The 17308-nt window shown below is 33.4% G+C and overlaps 1 protein-coding gene across 2 annotated transcripts; it reads right to left on the bottom strand.

The window, feature by feature from the left end:
* Positions 1–10868: 10868 nt before the first annotated feature.
* LOC107957172 (cysteine-rich receptor-like protein kinase 2) lies at positions 10869–15544 on the bottom strand. 2 transcript variants are annotated; one of them, XM_016892620.2, is made up of 8 exons: positions 15270–15544; positions 12847–13683; positions 12601–12711; positions 12336–12475; positions 12043–12253; positions 11715–11949; positions 11473–11623; positions 10869–11389 (listed from the first exon to the last, which is right to left on the bottom strand). In XM_016892620.2, exons 2-8 carry the CDS (start codon positions 13595–13597, stop codon positions 11045–11047), a joined length of 1944 nt encoding a protein of 647 aa, XP_016748109.1. In that variant the 5' UTR covers positions 13598–13683; positions 15270–15544; the 3' UTR covers positions 10869–11044. The 2 variants fall into 2 exon arrangements, with proteins under 2 accessions (XP_016748109.1, XP_016748110.1); XM_016892621.2 differs by having other exon boundaries at positions 12847–13649; positions 15270–15539.
* Positions 15545–17308: the final 1764 nt, after the last annotated feature.

Below are 17308 nucleotides of genomic sequence, written 5' to 3'. Positions count from 1 at the left end.
AAATCCACGTTTCGTTTTAGCGCTTTAAAACCAACTTTTGTTAAGCTTAACCAAGTGAATGGAAGTTGGGCACCAAGTAAGAATCCGTAACAGAGGAGATGAGCCATGAAGGCTGCTTAAGTACCAAGTTCTTTGATTGGATCCAATCCTAGACATGCCCACAACCGTTGCCACACTTGGTTATAACGAGTTGAAATCTCTTTGAGTAGATATCTTTGATAAATCGAATAATCGTGACGTTGTGTTATTTTAAAAACAAGTATCATTTTGAAAACGCGTCCTGAGTCTAGCCCATTTGATTTATTATCAACCAGTTTAAAGTTATTAAAAATAAAATAATCCCAGAAAAGAAAATAAAATTAAAATGGCCTTATTACAACCCAAAAATAAATAATAAATAAGGTAAACTAAAGAAAACCAATCACTTATTTCAAAAGCCCAAAAACGATCACCGTGGCCACTCTGAATCCCTTCCGGCTCCAAGCCCCCACATCAAGGCTCACCTGCAAGGTTAAGGAATGGGTGAATTTGGAAACTCAGTGTGCAACAAGCCCCTTTCAGAGCCCAAAATAATATCAGCCTGCTGGGCCTAAGCCCAAATTCAATCTCAGCATATACTGGGCCGAAGCCTTTACATTATTCATATCACTGGGCCGAAGCCTTTTCATTATTCATATCACTGGGCCGAAGCTTTTACTGTAACAATATGGCCCATAGGCCCATTTCAATAATACATGCAACATCAATGAACATATGCAAGCCCATTTGGGGAGACTACTCAACCCATCAACCGCTACTCTCCACCCGTACCAACCAAGATCTCCATGTGGGGAATAACTCAACCCACCCAACCAAACTCTCCACTGGCAGCATAGCTTCTTTAACATATAACTGGAGGCCTAGCCTCTTTTAATAACTGGGGCAAAGCCCTTTTTGATAGACTAGGGCAAAAGCCCTTTTCGGTAAACTGGGGCAAAGCCCTTTTCGGTAAACTAGGGCATAGCCCTTTTGCACTTCCTCCATCCATATAAACCCAACCCATGCATAAATGAATACATCATGTGCATATCATACATATCATGTGCATATCATATCAAATCATATATATATCAAAATCTCATGCATCAAACTCATAATTAAACCTTAGGGGTAAAATGGTCATTTTTACCTAGGAGCAAAACAGTGATTTTCATATTATAACGGTAGTTTCATAATTTTACCAAATATTAAGGTTCTCCGTGTTCATTATCAGTTACTAACAATTTCATGTGTTTTGATAGCGATTCTAGCCCATTCTTAGCGAAACCGAGTTATTGGGCCAAAAACCTCTAATGGGCCTTACATAGCCGAATTAGTCATCTTGGCCCATTTAGCCCATTTTCTATAACGGTCTTAGCCGTATTAACCCGCAATCTAACAGGATTTTATTTTCTACCAAATTTACCCAAATGGGCCCGGAAGCCTATTAGGCCCGATTTCAGTCCCTCGAGGCCCAACTTACTGTGATGCTAAAAATCGTGCTCTTACCTGTTCCAACGATCCCGATCATCAACTTAATGAATTTAGCTAACCAATGAGCATTCGCTTGCTCACAAGTCCTCAAAATGCCAGAATTTCGGCATTTCGATTTTTCGGCAAATATCGAGTTAAGCTACGAAAGAGGGTTCGCTACACACCTGATTTGCGATATTCCTTGACGAGATCTCCTACGCGATTTCTCCTATAATCAACCACTTATAGATTAGATCATGTTAGTAATTAAACCAAATCGAAGACTACCTATTAACGCTTACATATTCAGCCACCATCCATAATGACCCTAGAATTCATACCTTTGCCGAAATTGATGACTAGATCTAGATTTAGTCACTCCGATGATCCAAGCTTATCCAAATTGACACCCCATGCCTTGCTGCTCCTCCAATGTATCTACTCTACCATAAAACCCATAAAAACAAATGAAGAAGCCGAATAAGGCTTATATCTCTAATCTGCCACCTCCCTAAACTATAGGGGTTTCGGCTTTTGTCAACAGTTACTATTGAAATCAATTTAGAGTACAAATACTTGCCACAGTCTCTCTTCTTGAATCCGTTTAAAGCCTAGAAGATAAAGGGATTGGCCACCAAAAAGTGAAGAAAAACAGAGAGTTGCTGGTCAACAAGAAATCGGTACCACAGGTTTCGACTTTTGTGACTTTTCGGCAAAAGTAAAGATAGAAGTAGTAGATGAATGGGAGGGAATAGTGAACAGGTTTCAGAAAAGAAACGGAAGGAAAAGTGGATGGAAGGGTGGTGATTCGGCTAGAGAAGAAGAAAGAAAAAAGAATAAAAGAATAAAACTATGGTTTACATTAGAAAACGGCACAGCTAAATTCCTAAATGCCTAAAATACTACCCTAACACCCCGCCGAAATCCCTTCCCTAATCCCCTCTAATCGGCTAACTTTATCTCCCTCTCAAATCCTTAAAATCTGTCCCCTTATCCCTCTTTAATCCATGCATTTGACTGATTCAAACTCTTTCCCACAGAGTTCCATTCGGCTACAACTCCTGCATGCTCAAAGCATAAAAATTAACATCACCTTTGCCATCTCAAGGAATCGAACCCAAGTCTTCCCCCAACCACTTACACGCCACATTTTTAGCTCCCTAGTGGCGTCACTTAGCCACTTTACCAGAGGCTCTTTTGTGATACATTTTACCCACAATTTTTAATAAGACCACCTATCCAAATCCCTTAACTTCTTAAGTCTAAAATTCAAAAATTCTACCAGGTTTCGGCCAACACATGGGCCTTCCATAAGCCCATTTGCACCCTCCAATTATGAATTTCACAACCAAATACCTAATTTTAAAAACTTTACCAAAATATCGAGAATCACTACAAAACCCGAAAATCAGGATATTACAGGCCACATTGTGAGAGCTAGCGTAAGACCATGTCTGGGACATGGCATCTGCATTGAAACGAGAGCTAGTGTAAGACATGTCTGGGACATGCATCGGCTACGAGATGTGTCAGTGTAAGACCATGTCTGAGATATGGCATTGGCACAGATATGTGAGAGCTAGTGTAAGACCATGTCTGGGACATGGCGTCCACTTGAGATATGAGTCTATGTAAGACCATGTCTGGGACATGGCATCGGTACCTTACCCATGTTTGAGACTTAATGAATATCCGGTGATATTCCGAATGGTTCAACGGTGAATGTTATGTTTTTGAGCTAATGAGGAAAGTATAACCATGTTGTGAATGATACAGGTACCTAATTGGTACTATGAGATATGAGCTCAATAAATAGATAATATGTGACTTGTATGTATGGTGATGAGTAAGTTACACCTATTCCTCCTTTGGTGTTATGAGTATATTGGTTATGAATAAATGTTGTGGTATACTTATTTATATTCAACTTACTAAGCTTTATGCTTACTCCCTTTCCTTTCTTTTTTCTTTTAGTGCCACCTAACTAGCTCAAGGATCACCATAAGTTAGAGATATTGATCACACTATCAGTCGAAACATTCGGTATAGTTAGATTTATATTTTTGAATATGGCATGTATAGGGTTAGGACTTATTATTTTAAGTCTTTGAGTATTGGCCAAATGTGTTGGCTTGGGATAGATCCCACACTTAGTATTGAGTCATGAATGATGGCTACTATTTATTTTGAGTTTATAAAAGATACAACTTCATGGTTGAATAAATGCCTATTGTGGCTGATTTGATTGTGGAAATCATGTTTGTTTTGGTATTGGTTGGCATTTGCATGAAATAGGTATGCAAGGGTGGAAATGGGGCTTGGTAAATAACCTTATATTGTCCACACGGGTAGGCACACGGACGTGTGTCCAGGCCGTGTGTGACACACGGTCAGCCTCATGGGCATGTGGTCCAGCCATGTGTCTCAGCCGTATGGAGGACACAGCCTAGTACACGGGCGTGTGCCATAGCCGTGTGCCATAGCCGTGTGACATTTTGGGGATGCTGACGTCAGAAATAGAATACCCAGGTTTTTGCACACGGACTAAGAAACGGGCGTGTCGTGGTCGTGTGAGGGACATGAGCCATTAACACGGGCGTGTGTCCGGCCGTGTGAAAACACCTGTAAGTGTGAATTTGAATTTAATTCCACACGGGTGTGCGACACGGGTGTGTTCTCTTCCACAGGGGCGTGTTACCCTTCCACACTGGTGTGTACCCTATTTTAAAGGCAAATTTCTTAAGGTCGATTTAAGGACCCGGAATGGTTCCTAATAGTTTTCAACGGTCGATTTAGGGCTCGTATGCTCATAATAATAAGTTTAAAGTAGAAACTGAAAAAGTTTTAACTTGGACCAAGTCTCGATGACTTGAGGTTATTCCAACGCATGAGATCAAGTTAAGTTATACCTTGTACTCCGTCCCGGCGTGGATTGCGAGTATAGGGTGTTACACGAAATGCATCTAATCTAACATGAATAAAATTTAAGCCATTTTAATTAATTTAAGAACATCAACACAACAAGTATTCATATTCATGATCCCAACATAAACTGAAAAAAAAGATTAAGAGAAGGGAATTAGAAAACAAATTTTGGTGATGTTTCGAAGCCAGACTAGTGCGCTTCTCCTCTTTTCTACTCGTTATGTCGATCCAAAGCCTTCACAAATACTTGATTGCTGCTACTCCAAGGGGCGTGCTAGCTATTTTTCAAGAGGGGAAATCAACAAGGGAAGAGAGAAAATTGGAAAGGTAAAGAGAGTAAAAAATGGAGATGGATGAAGAGATGTGTGGATGAATGAGTTGATGAAAAATGAAGAGGTGAAGAGAGGTATTTATAGTGGGAGATGACAGCATGCATTAGCTAAAAATAGCACCAAATCCCCTTCCTTATGGCCAACCATGTTAGGTGGAAAGAGAGGTTGAATTGGTTTTGCTATTTTTAGCTTGTGGCTAGAAAATAAATGCATAGAAAGAGAGGTTTGAACAACATTTAGAAAGAGCTTAAGGGTTGGTTTGTAAGTGTTAAAATCAGCCAAGATTAGTTGATTAGGTTAGCTAGATGAGACAATTTGGGCTACTCTATTGGGCTTGTCCATCCTCCTTTATTTGTTCAATTCAGGCTAGTTTCTCTACTTCAAGCTACGCACTTTTCTCGATAAAAATTAAATCAGACCAATTGATTCGAGGAAGTCTAAAAGCATAAATTTAAGTCCTTCATGGTTGTTCATTCATCATCTTGAGCTCCTAAGTTGCCCCTTCGATTAATTTTTTCAAGGTGACTGTCAAGTTGATTTTTCACCTTTTTGTGCAAAACTACCAAAAAAAATCTAAATTATGAAAAATAATTATAAAAATAATAAAATTCAAAAAGTTTTATAAATTAAATTCAAATTAATTATTTTATAATAAAAGTATAAAATTTGACAGAAATTACTTAGAAACGACATGAATTAGTGTTCAAAAAATGTTGAAAAAGTCTATATATTTTTGTTTTCCAGTTACATAATGCAGATGTCGTACACATAACACACCAATTTTTGGTTCCTTATCTATTTGAACTCAAACTTTTACTTACATAAAAGTGTACGAGTCACGCATACATAGTTCGTCATCATACATAGTTCGTCATCCACTTAAGATTTAGTTGTGTCACATTATGAACGTGCAACGTGGTTTGTGCAAGTGTACATAGTCGTTCAAGTAATAAGTAAGTAAAATTAGTTATCGTCTCTACATGGACTGTGTATGTTAATCAGTTATTTGTAAAATTATAAATTCACAATTTGATATAAAAATTCAGTAATTTGAATGATGATGTTTAAACTAAGTGAAATTAACTAGATGCAAAGATTGATCCCTTATGAAATTTTAATGTAAATGCAAATTATCTAAATGTATGAATGAATGGCTCTAGCAACAAAAACAATCAACATAAAATAGGATAGGATAATTATATTAATCCACTCAATTTATTTTCATCATGCTTAACAATGTCCGAAAGTATTCCATGACAACTCGATCTTTCATGAGTTTGGAAACCAAATTAAGTCCTCTCAAATCTTTTACTTAGTGAAATATGCATTTTATTGATCACTAGAGTGCACTATCATTAGCGTGAAAATTTCCTAATAGCATATCATCTATATCCTACTAGTTCACATATTGTCTACATGTGCATTTATACGTTAAATTCACTATATTTACTCAATAATTAAAAATAGTTTAAACTTTACACCTTTTACAATTTAGTCTTTATTAATATGAAAATTTATTATACTTTACAATTCCACTATAATATTACTTTTTGTCTATTCACTAATACATCACACTTCATTCAAACTCCGTTTATCAATACTTTAGTTCACATATCTGATTTTGTACACTTTACAATTTAGCCCCTTCTTATTACTATTTCAATATACCAAATATATTCATTTTGTGATTAAAATCCAATTTATATTTTCACTTCATACATCAACCTTATATATATATGCACATATTCACATACAAATTAATCATATAACAATTTTATTATGACTTAAACTTAGGTTAAGTTAGGTAAAGTAAAATTATTGAAATACTTACAATTAAGTGCTTGAATGAGCTTCTTTCTTCTTCATTCACTCCTTTGTTACTTCTTTTCCGTTATCAAGATCTTGCTGGTCACTTCTCTTCTCTTTGTCTTCATTAGCATATCACAGATATACAAGATTTAATATCAAAACCATATTTACATATCATTTTCATGCACTTTTAATAAAATAAACATGAAATCCTTAAAGAAACCCCGCCATCCTTACCTTGAACTTTACCCAAATCCTTAGTGTCACTTTTCTCTCTCCTCCAATGTGGACACTAGTTAACTTTACAAGAAACTCAGTTTACTATGAGGTTACTCTATTGATTTCACTATAAATCCAAGGAAGAATTTGAAGTTTTTAAGATTGACGTGGTTGGAAATGGTGGAAAGGACTAAAATGAAACAAAATAAAAAAAATTGACTAAAATAGAGATGAAAGGTGACATGAAAATGGATGATGATGATGGAAGAAATTTCTAAACCCTTTTATAACAAAAATCTATTGAATTAAATATTTAATGTAACGACTCGAAATTTACGGTTATCGGAAAGTGCATATTTGGGTCTCCATTTTCGTGACAATTGTGTGATAATAGTGAAATACATGTGGGAAAATAAAATACATATATTTAAATAATAATAACCTATTTACTTATTATTTAAGTAAATGTTATATTATATTATTGTATTATATTATATTATATTATATTATATTATATTATATATATTATATTATAATAAAAGAATAAAACAAATAAATGAAACAAGAGAAAAAGAAAGAAACAAGAACAGAATAGAAAACGAAACAGGGGAGAAAAAGGAAAGAAAGAAAAAGAAAAAGGAGAAAAGCTTAGGGTTTTAAGGTTCAAACTTAAATTGGTAAGTCAATTTAATCATTTTTCTTGTAATTTTGATGTTTTTAGAATCCTAAAATAAAATACTACTTGATTTATATTGAAATTTTAGAAGTTAGTGAATTTTTTAGATGTTGTCCATGTTGAACAAATTGAAGTATTAAGGATTAAATTGATAGAATTTCAATTTAAAAATGAAAAAGGGGTTGAATTGTAAAATAAATCATAAGTTTTGAGTAAAAAGGACTAAATTGAGAGAATTTCAAAATTAGGTTATTGGTGAAATTTGAAAGTTGAAATTAGTCTAAAGTGAGATTTGAATAAAAATATGAAATTAGTTTTAAATAAAATAAAGTTAGTTTTGATTAGGGACTAAATTGAAATGTGAGCAAAAAAAATTGAATAATAATTGAAATATTTAATGTGAAATTGTGTGTATTAATGATTTTAAATTGTTTTAATTTTCGTAGCTAACATTGAGCCGTAGACCTCGGCTAAGAAAGGAAAAGACAAGGTTAACGAGGAGTAGCTCGAGAATTACGGTTTGTATTTCTATAATCCGAATTTAGTAATTTTTATTTGTTGTATTTTAAATTAATGTGTATGGTAAGTAATTAAGGTGGGTGCTGATTATTATTATTTGGACAATGAGTTGAGATTATATGAATTTGTGATTGATGAAATTATTAATTGATAATTGAAATGTGAATATTGTGGCAATTGAATATTGAATATTGGTTGTGTTGAAAAGTGAATTGAAAACCCTATTAACTATATCGAGCTGTGTCAGATATAGTTGGCATGCCATAGGATTGGAAGAGTTTAGGGATACTTTGACCACGAGTGTATGAGACACTGGGTGTCATAGTATTACTTCGGATAAATTTGATGAGGTATTGGATACCGACTTACTTCGACATTTCAAATTATCCAATGAGACACTAGGTGTCATACTGGTGTGTTTTGGTTAGATCCGTGTATCCGTCCGAGTCCGAGTCATGTTAATAGGGGTAAATAAATGAATTGACAATATGAATGATTTTTAATGATTTTTAATAAGAAATTGGAATGGAATATGGAATTGAATTATTCAAATGGAAAGCATGAATCATAGATTCATGGAATGGATAATGATATTGAAAATGAATTATGTATTATATTGTGAAAAACTATTTGAATAGCAAATATGATATTTGAAATAGTAAGTGATGAGAATGTGAAATATGTTGACAATACATGGAATATATGAGTTATATACTCATGAATTGAGTATGGTATGAAATGATATATTCATGAATTGAGTATTGCATGACTGATGCTATTATACGAATAAATATGGTTGATATGTAAATAATCATTTATATAGCAATTGTGTGAATTAGGATATTGTTTAATAAATAAAAAATGATAGTTATGATATGATACTAGACATTAATATGTCATTATAAATTTAATTGTGCCTATTATATATATTATATTGTTTTTAAATATTCGGATTATAAAAATACCATCGAGTTTTTACTCAGCGTACGTTTTATTTTCCGTGCGCATATTAAGTACAGCGATTTTGAAGAGTTATAATTGAGGTTATAAGCATTCATCTCATCACATCTCCAAGTGCCAAGAGAGTATGTTTCAAAATTTTGAATAGAATGGCATGTACTTAGAAAGATCAAGTATGTTTTAAGTAGTAGAGAATAACATAAAAATTATAAAATTTTATTTTTTTAATGTTTAAATATATTAGTGATTAGCCAAAATCATTTTGGCACCAAATGTAATATTCCTATATCAGGTTCCTTGGGTCAAACCAGGTATAGAGGTGTTACATTTAAAATATTAAAAATATTTCAATTTCATCCACACTTCATAACACTCTCTTGGTTAACTTGCACTCCTAATCCTACCTCTTTTTCCCTTCACTTCAATCTAATCATTCTTATTTTTAATTCTCACACTTTTGTCCCAACATTTTTCACACTATTATGATTTAGTTAATACCTCAAATTAATTTCTCTCAATTCAAAAGTATTTTTAATTTCCTATGATATTCAACTACCTTCTCTACTAATACTAATAATTTCTATTTTATTTATTTTGAAGGTTCTAAAGCGTGCAAATCCTGAAATAACACTATTCTCATCTTAAGGGGTGCTCAGGGGCGTAGCTAAGGGACTGGCAGAGGCTCCGACCCTCCTTAAAATAAAAAATTTTCTATTAGACCCTTTAAATTTTTTAAAATTTTAAATTAGTAAATATAAAATTACACTTTGACCCTCCTTAAAAATGATAAAAATTTGATTTAAACTTTTAAAAATTATAAAGATATAGACTATTAAAATAATAAAATTATATTTTCACTATTGTAAAAATTACAATTTAATTCCGACCCTCATAAAAAATTTTTATAACTTCGCATTTAGAGGTGATAGAGATGTTACAAACTATCACCACTTGATATTTAGGCACAAACCTACTCAACCTCGCCTGGACCAACACCCACAAATCCACTCACCATTTTCAATCAATGCCAACACAGCTCCTCACACCTATCTATCATTCAGAGACCTCTGTAACCTTCACCTCAACCAATCTCAAACCTTGGTCTAAGCTTCCTGCTTTTGAAACGAAAGGAAATGTACGAGAAAATCAACAATCAATATTCAAAACCAACAAGCAAGGCAAAGGGAATAAAATATCAAAGCAAAAGTGAAAATTGAAAAAAATAAAATAAAAAGAGAAGCAAAGTGAAACTAAGACCCATTTTTTTATAATTTTAAATAATTTTCTATATTCTTATATTTTGTAATATATTTTATAAATTTTATGATTTTTTATGAATTTTAATAATTTTTTTATCATTTTACACCATGTGTCACAACAATGACGTGACATGTGGAAAAAATAAAACTTAAAATTTATAATCTTTCTATATTTTTAAATAATTTTTCTATATTTTATCGTAATTTTATAATTTTTAAATAATTTTAAAATTTTCTAAGTTTTTAGTAAAATTTAAAAATTTTTTCTATATTTTTATAAATGTCATTAATATTTATTATTTTTCTGTCACATGATAAAACACGTGGTATTATTAATAATAATAAAAGCTGAGACCTTGACTGTTAAAGTTAAGGTCATAGAACTTTTTTGATATATTTTGTTAATTTAAGTATTAGAGTTCAATTGCTTTTTTTTCTTACAAGTTTGAGGGATTTTAACAAAAAAAAAATTTGATGAGGAATCAGAATTTTGAGTTATCAACAAGGTTATTTAGCTAAATTATAAAGTGCGGGATTTCTTATTTTCATCGTTATATTAATCGGGATATAGAAAGTGGAAATTGGTGTTGGAATTGCTTTCGTTGATGACAATTATTAGGATTCGGGGTGAGTTCCGACTATGAAATGCGAATTAAAAAAAAAAAAAGAAAGCCGGTCTAAGATCAACAAAAAATTTTCAAACTCAAGTCTACATATTTTACACATTATACAATAATTTGATGTCATTCTGCATTTCGACCATAACTCTATTCATTCCACCTATTTTCCGGAACTACATGGAATTCTTTCAAAGCTTTTCCCTCACCATTATTACCGTAAAATCCAATCCACCTTCATCTTGCGTAAAAGGAACTGTGAGCCACAGTGGCGATTGAATCAGTCCCACCTGCATTCAGCGGATAAAACTCGTTCTCGCTCATATCGTTGAATTCCATTGTCTTTTCATCCATGAAAGGAGGAATCGTTGGTGCAGGGAGGTCTTCCTCTTTCTTTGTTAGCATCTGTAGTACCTTCGACATTGAGGGTCTTAGTGATCGAACCTCTTGGGTGCAAAGAAGTGCGATATGCAATACTCTGTAAACCTGATTCTTCGTATTGCTACTTTGGCTGTTTTCATTTAACATTATATTTGGATCATAAATCTCCTCTGCAGTCCCTGATTGAAAGTGATTCCATGCCTGTTCGATCCACACACACAAAAAAAAAATCAGTGGTGTTTCGTCTGGGAAAATTATAGAAAGAGGAACTGTCTGAAGCTTACAACTGCAATTATACTGTCTGAGTAATCCGTGTCTTTGCTTCTGTTGTTTTGCTTTCCGGTTATGATCTCTAGTAACAGCACTCCGAAACTATAGACATCGGCCTTGTCCGTTAACTGACCATTGGCTAGGTATTCTGGTGCCATGTATCCTCTGTGCATCATAAAAGTAGAATATGAGAAACCTTCGGTTATGCTAAACAGCAAATCGTGTCTAGAACGAACAGAAAGAAGATGATGCTTACAGTGTTCCGGCAATGGCAGTGCTGATATGGCTCTTATCTTCCTCGAAAGATCTTGCCAACCCGAAATCAGCGATTTTGGCGCGGAACTTTAAATCCAACAAGATATTGCTAGCTTTTATATCCCTATGAATGATTTTGTTCGTGGGGTTTTCATGAAGATAGACTAAACCTTCTACGGTCCCGATGATAATTTGGTATCTCTTTTCCCAGGTAAGTTCTTTACCTCTGCTTGGATCTGTTTATGTTTTCGAAAGGGAAAAAAACTGTTAGTGATATATCGGTATCAATTGAAGCATAGATATTGATATTGGAAGTATTAAGTGTTTACCAAAGATGAAATGATCAAGGCTCTTGTTAGGGAGGAACTCGTAGATGAGAAGACTTTCGGGTCCGGAACAACTACATCCCAACAATCTCACCAGGTTTTTATGCTCCACACTGCTTATTATGTTGACTTCATTGTAGAAATCAGCAGCTCGGTGTCGATTGTTATAGAAAAGTCTCTTGACAGCTATCTCCCTTCCATCAGGTAGAGCACCCTACAGATGAAAAATGAATCATCGCCCAATGCATACCGGTTAAATGCTGAACAAGAGCACTAAACATCAGTGGGAAAACTACCTTATAAACTGTCCCGAATCCTCCTTGTCCAAGCTTGTTCGCCTCGTCGAACGATCCTGTAGCCTTCTCTACTGTAGAGTGCTTGAAATTTAAGTTACTATCACGAAGTACTTTCACCCACTTTTCTGCATCATTTGAACCTGGAATTTGGAAACATTTTAGGCAGCATAAAGAAGTTGCAGATGTCAGAATTCAGATCCTATGATCGAGGTGACTACATGAACAAACCGAGCTAAACATCTGCTTTGGTAAATAAGCTTTTTACCTCTTTTCTTTTGTATGTATCTGCGCTTCCTGATATAAACTCCAATAGCTGCAATAACAGCTAAAAAAACCAGGGAACTGACAGCAGAAATTACTATAATAATAATGGTTCCTGCAAATTCATGCATACAAAAACAAGTCACGTTACGAATTTGGGAACGTCTTCCCCCATTGCCAGCCCTACTCGGATATAATTAACTAACATTTTAATGTGCGGAAGATGATAAAGAAGCTGAAATTCTTTTACCTCTTGAAATTCCATTTGAAGTTTCTTTATTGATGAAATCTATGTTGGAGTATCTCATGAAGCAGCCAGTGTAGAGTGCCCGTCCCTCTGACCATGGCAAGCACCTTAACATTGCTGCCGATGCATTATCCAAACATGCTTGGCAAGAACTCTGGTTCAATGACCTCCAGCAATCGACCAGAACATGAGCCGTCTCATTTGTTCCCGAAACTGCCACCGAAGCCTTACCATAGCCTTTGTTTCCCAATGCAGAAGCCACCGCGCGTGACACAGCTTGTCTTGCTGATGCTTGAAAGTTCAATCCCTTGCGGCTTGCATTCCCGCACAAAACCATGTCAGTAGGTCCCAAGTACTCGTCATAGAAGCTATAATTCGCAGATCTCATGAAGCAGCCGTCAAGGAAAACTCGACCACCATTATACGGATAGCATTGAGGAAGAACCGTACGTGCCTCGGCGTAGCACAATGGACAGTCAAGCAAAGATAGATCACCATAGCACTGAGCTAGACCATAGTTAGCATCAGGCCCTGAACCAGAAACCGCGGTTCCGAAACCAAATTGACGCATAAGGTCACTGATGGTTTCCATTAAAGAAATGAAATTGGGAACAAAAAGGGTTCTATTGTTCTCCTTTTCAGAGCTACATGTCATGTTCAGTACTTGAGCTCTTGCATCGCCTACAACTCCTTGGAATGATGCTATAGATCCGATCATAAGAACCATGAAAACATATTGAGCCCTTCTATTCATTTTCTTTTGGACCAGAACGCCGATTCTGGAGTGGCTAAACTATTTCCAACTTCTGTGGCAAGAAATTGGTTCAAGTTACATTAAACCTGGAAAAGATAATAAAATTGATTATGTAAATTCCCATCTTCTTGTCCCACTTGATATTAAAAAAAAAAACAAATATTTTATATTTAATTAATTGGATTAGAGTACAAGTATCCTATAAATAGAGGTGCTTATGGGTTAGCTAAACATGATATTAACATGCTTTATACTTGATCAAACTTGATTCAGCTTGACTTTAAAATTTTTACTAAAATCCGTCATATTTACAAAAAATTAACTCAATCCTATTTTAGGCTCGTTCATATTATTTTTAATTTTTTTAAAAAAATCTATATTATTTTATTTTGATATTTAATAATTTTATATTTTTTTATTTATTGAAATTTTTATATACTCATTGTAACATTATTTTAATATTTACATTAGAGTAATATTATATATTTAGTATAGATTTATATTTTTAATATGTTATAAATTACATAATATATAAAAATAACATAATATAAAATATTATAAATTTTAAAATGAGTCAAGTTGGGCATGAGTCTTAAATGTTAAAGTCTGAACTTATCTCATATTTTAAATAAACTTAATTTTTTATCTAAGTTAATTTTTTAAGTATAGTATTTTTATCTAAACTCTCTAAACTTTGAAAAACCTTTAAATCTTAACAAATAATTCGACTCTTATTTTAAATTTTTCTAGAAAAGTATAAGATGATAGTCATGGAAGAGGGTAGAAAATGAGAAAAGAAAGCGATTGTGATTGAAAACGTGTCAACATTTATAAAAGGTTCTCCATCACCCAAAGTCAAAAATGGCACTGTCCTGAATTGGCGTTCAAACCCAGTTGTAAACGGAACTTTCAGGGTTTCACATCTGAACATGTGTTAGAGAAATTAATATTAAAGGAGCGACTATTATATATATCTAACAGTTCAACAAAATGAATGGAATCCGATTTATTATTGAATCGAAACATTTAATTTTAATAAAATATCGAAACAATTTAATGCGTAGATATAGTAAATTATACTTGAAATATTAAAATAAAATCGAAATTAAAGTTTTTTTTAAAAATAAAATTATTATTTTCAGTATTAATTGCAAGTTTATATTGAAGTGTATGTAAAGTTCAGTGGGTTCAGTAATTGGATAAAATGAGTTTGGATCGGCAGGCTCGAATCAACTGTCGTAAATCATTAAATTACTAAAAAATTTCATTGATGAAATTAAGCAAATAAAAACTTATAAACTTAATTTTAGTTTTATATGTAAACCTTTAAATTTTAAAGCATCAATTAACAAAAATTATGAAAGCTATAAGGCTCAATTATAGATGCAGGGCCCTTTATCCCAAAAATTGGTAAACTTCCAGATTTAGTCCCTTAAAATTGAAAAAGTATTAAGTTAATAGAATAGTAAAATTATATTTTGAGCTTTCAAAATTTTTCTGCCTTCGCCCCTTTAATCACACAAAACAAAAAAGAGAGGGAAAATCTGAAGAAACTTCAACTTATCACTACACTTCTCTTTTCTTGTTATCTTCCAAAATCAATTAAGACCCAGAAACTAAACAGAGTTGAAAGTAAAAGGAAAAAGGAAAAAACAAAGGATCTTATTGATACCTTAGTTTATCTGCCATGGAATCAGAAGACGACCGATTTGAGTTGCAGAATCGAAGAACAAAACCCCTTCGGAAAAAGAATTACAGAGAAAAGCAACAGATTTAAAGGAAAAAATGCAATACAAAGAGATGGACTGCATAAATATTGAAGAAGAAAGAAGGGGACAGAAAGTCAAAGTAAGGAATGGAAATGGAAATCTGTGTAAAAGTTTCAAAGGAAGGCTGCGCCACGTCCTTTGTTAATAGGAAGAATGAGCGAAGTCGTTGAAACTAAGAATCTCAGCAATTAAACAATTAAAAAATGAAAAATAAATCGGAACGCGGTACCCAGTGTTTCAATTTCTTTCCTACCCTTGGACTCTAAACACATCACAATCAATCAAATTAAAAAAAAAAAGAAGAAGAAAAACTCTTAATCGTAGGTTAATCTAGTGTTATTTTATTTATCCTGATTGAATCAAAATATTTTATTAAACATTAAATATAAAGCATGTGATTTTATGTTTTCAATTTTTACAGGCTTAGACTTTAACATGATAAATTTGGCTGTTTTGGGGAGGAATTTGCTTCCCAACTTCACTAATCCGTTTGAAACGTTCAAAACAATTAAAAGAACACACACAAAATGAGTAAATGCTTAAATTTTTTAGGGGTAAACTATATCTAAGGTTATTAAATTATTAGTAAGTTTATGTTTTAGTCACTTAACTTCAAAAAGTTATAAAATAATCACTGAACTAATTGAAAATTTTCATTTAAGTCACAGAGCTATCAAGATTTTATTTTTTTTTAAAGTATAGCTAGACAACTCCAAGCGATAATTCAACAATCAATACGGTGGGACAGTACCCATCTACAAGTAGAAGGACATACTTTAGATCCAAGTTGATCAGACGATCATATTAGAGATAGGAGAAGAAAACTGAACTGTAAAAGAGAAGAAGAAAGAGAGCTTTCAATTGGTACAAGTGATGTGAAAAAATAAGGCCATAGAACAATGATTGTAATAATCAAATTACTTAAATGAAAACTATCGAATAGTTCGATGACCATTTTGTAATTTTTTGAAGTTAAGTAACCAAAATTATTATAGGTTTGAAGCAAACAACTTGTATGCAATTCTCACACTAAGATGGAAATTGCTTGTCCTTTGGCTGAAGTCTTTAAACCAATCTTAAAGATTGATTATTTTGTATCAAGGAAAGTCAAGTCAGTTGAAGTTAGTTGTTCGCAGTTAAAGTTGGTTAAGGTTAGTTGTTAGCTCAGTCCATTTCATTGTAGAAATATAAGATGAAAGCCTTGTATTATTGAAGTTTTACTCAATCAATAAAGTGGTAAATTGATTTCTTCTTCAGTTTTTGTTTTTGGTATTACTGTTAATTTGTTTATGGTATCAGTGCCAGTTCGTTTTTTGGTGTTCGTAGCTTTGAAGGTTAGGGATTCATGGTTCCAGAGGTAGTGTTTAGGAATGGTCATTCATCAACAGATGCATGAATGCAAGAAAGGTTCCCTGTGTCACCAAGTATGGCTAGTTTAAGTGGGTTAAACAATCATATTCAACAGTTCCCCAAGCATGATACTGTTAAGCTCAATGAAAAGAATTTTCTCTTATGGAAGCATTAGATTATGCTCATTCTTGAAGGTTATGGGTTGAAAAGGTATGTGTTGGGTCTTTTCTTTGATATTTCTCAGTATACAATAGGTCCAGATGGTGTTCTTGTGGACAATCCAGAGTTTTGCTTCATAAACAACAAGGTAAACTCTTGGCTTCATGGTTACTATCTACTATATGTGATGATATTCTTGTGCATCTACAAGAGCTACTACGAGTATGGATATTTGGCTAACAGTAGGGAGAAGGTTTGCAACTAGATCCAGTGTTAAGCTATTTAGCATAAAACATATGCTATACTCTTCAAAGAAGGGGCAATTGTTTATTAAAGATTACATGTCCAAGATAAAGCAGATCTGTGATGTGTTGGCCGCAGCTGGTAATGGTGTTTTTGATCAAGAATAGGTCAGTATTATTCTTGCTGGTCT

Source organism: Gossypium hirsutum, chromosome A05 (assembly GCF_007990345.1).
Source record: "Gossypium hirsutum isolate 1008001.06 chromosome A05, Gossypium_hirsutum_v2.1, whole genome shotgun sequence".
Lineage (NCBI taxonomy): Eukaryota > Viridiplantae > Streptophyta > Magnoliopsida > Malvales > Malvaceae > Gossypium > Gossypium hirsutum.
This window is presented reverse-complemented; position numbering and strand designations above follow the sequence as displayed.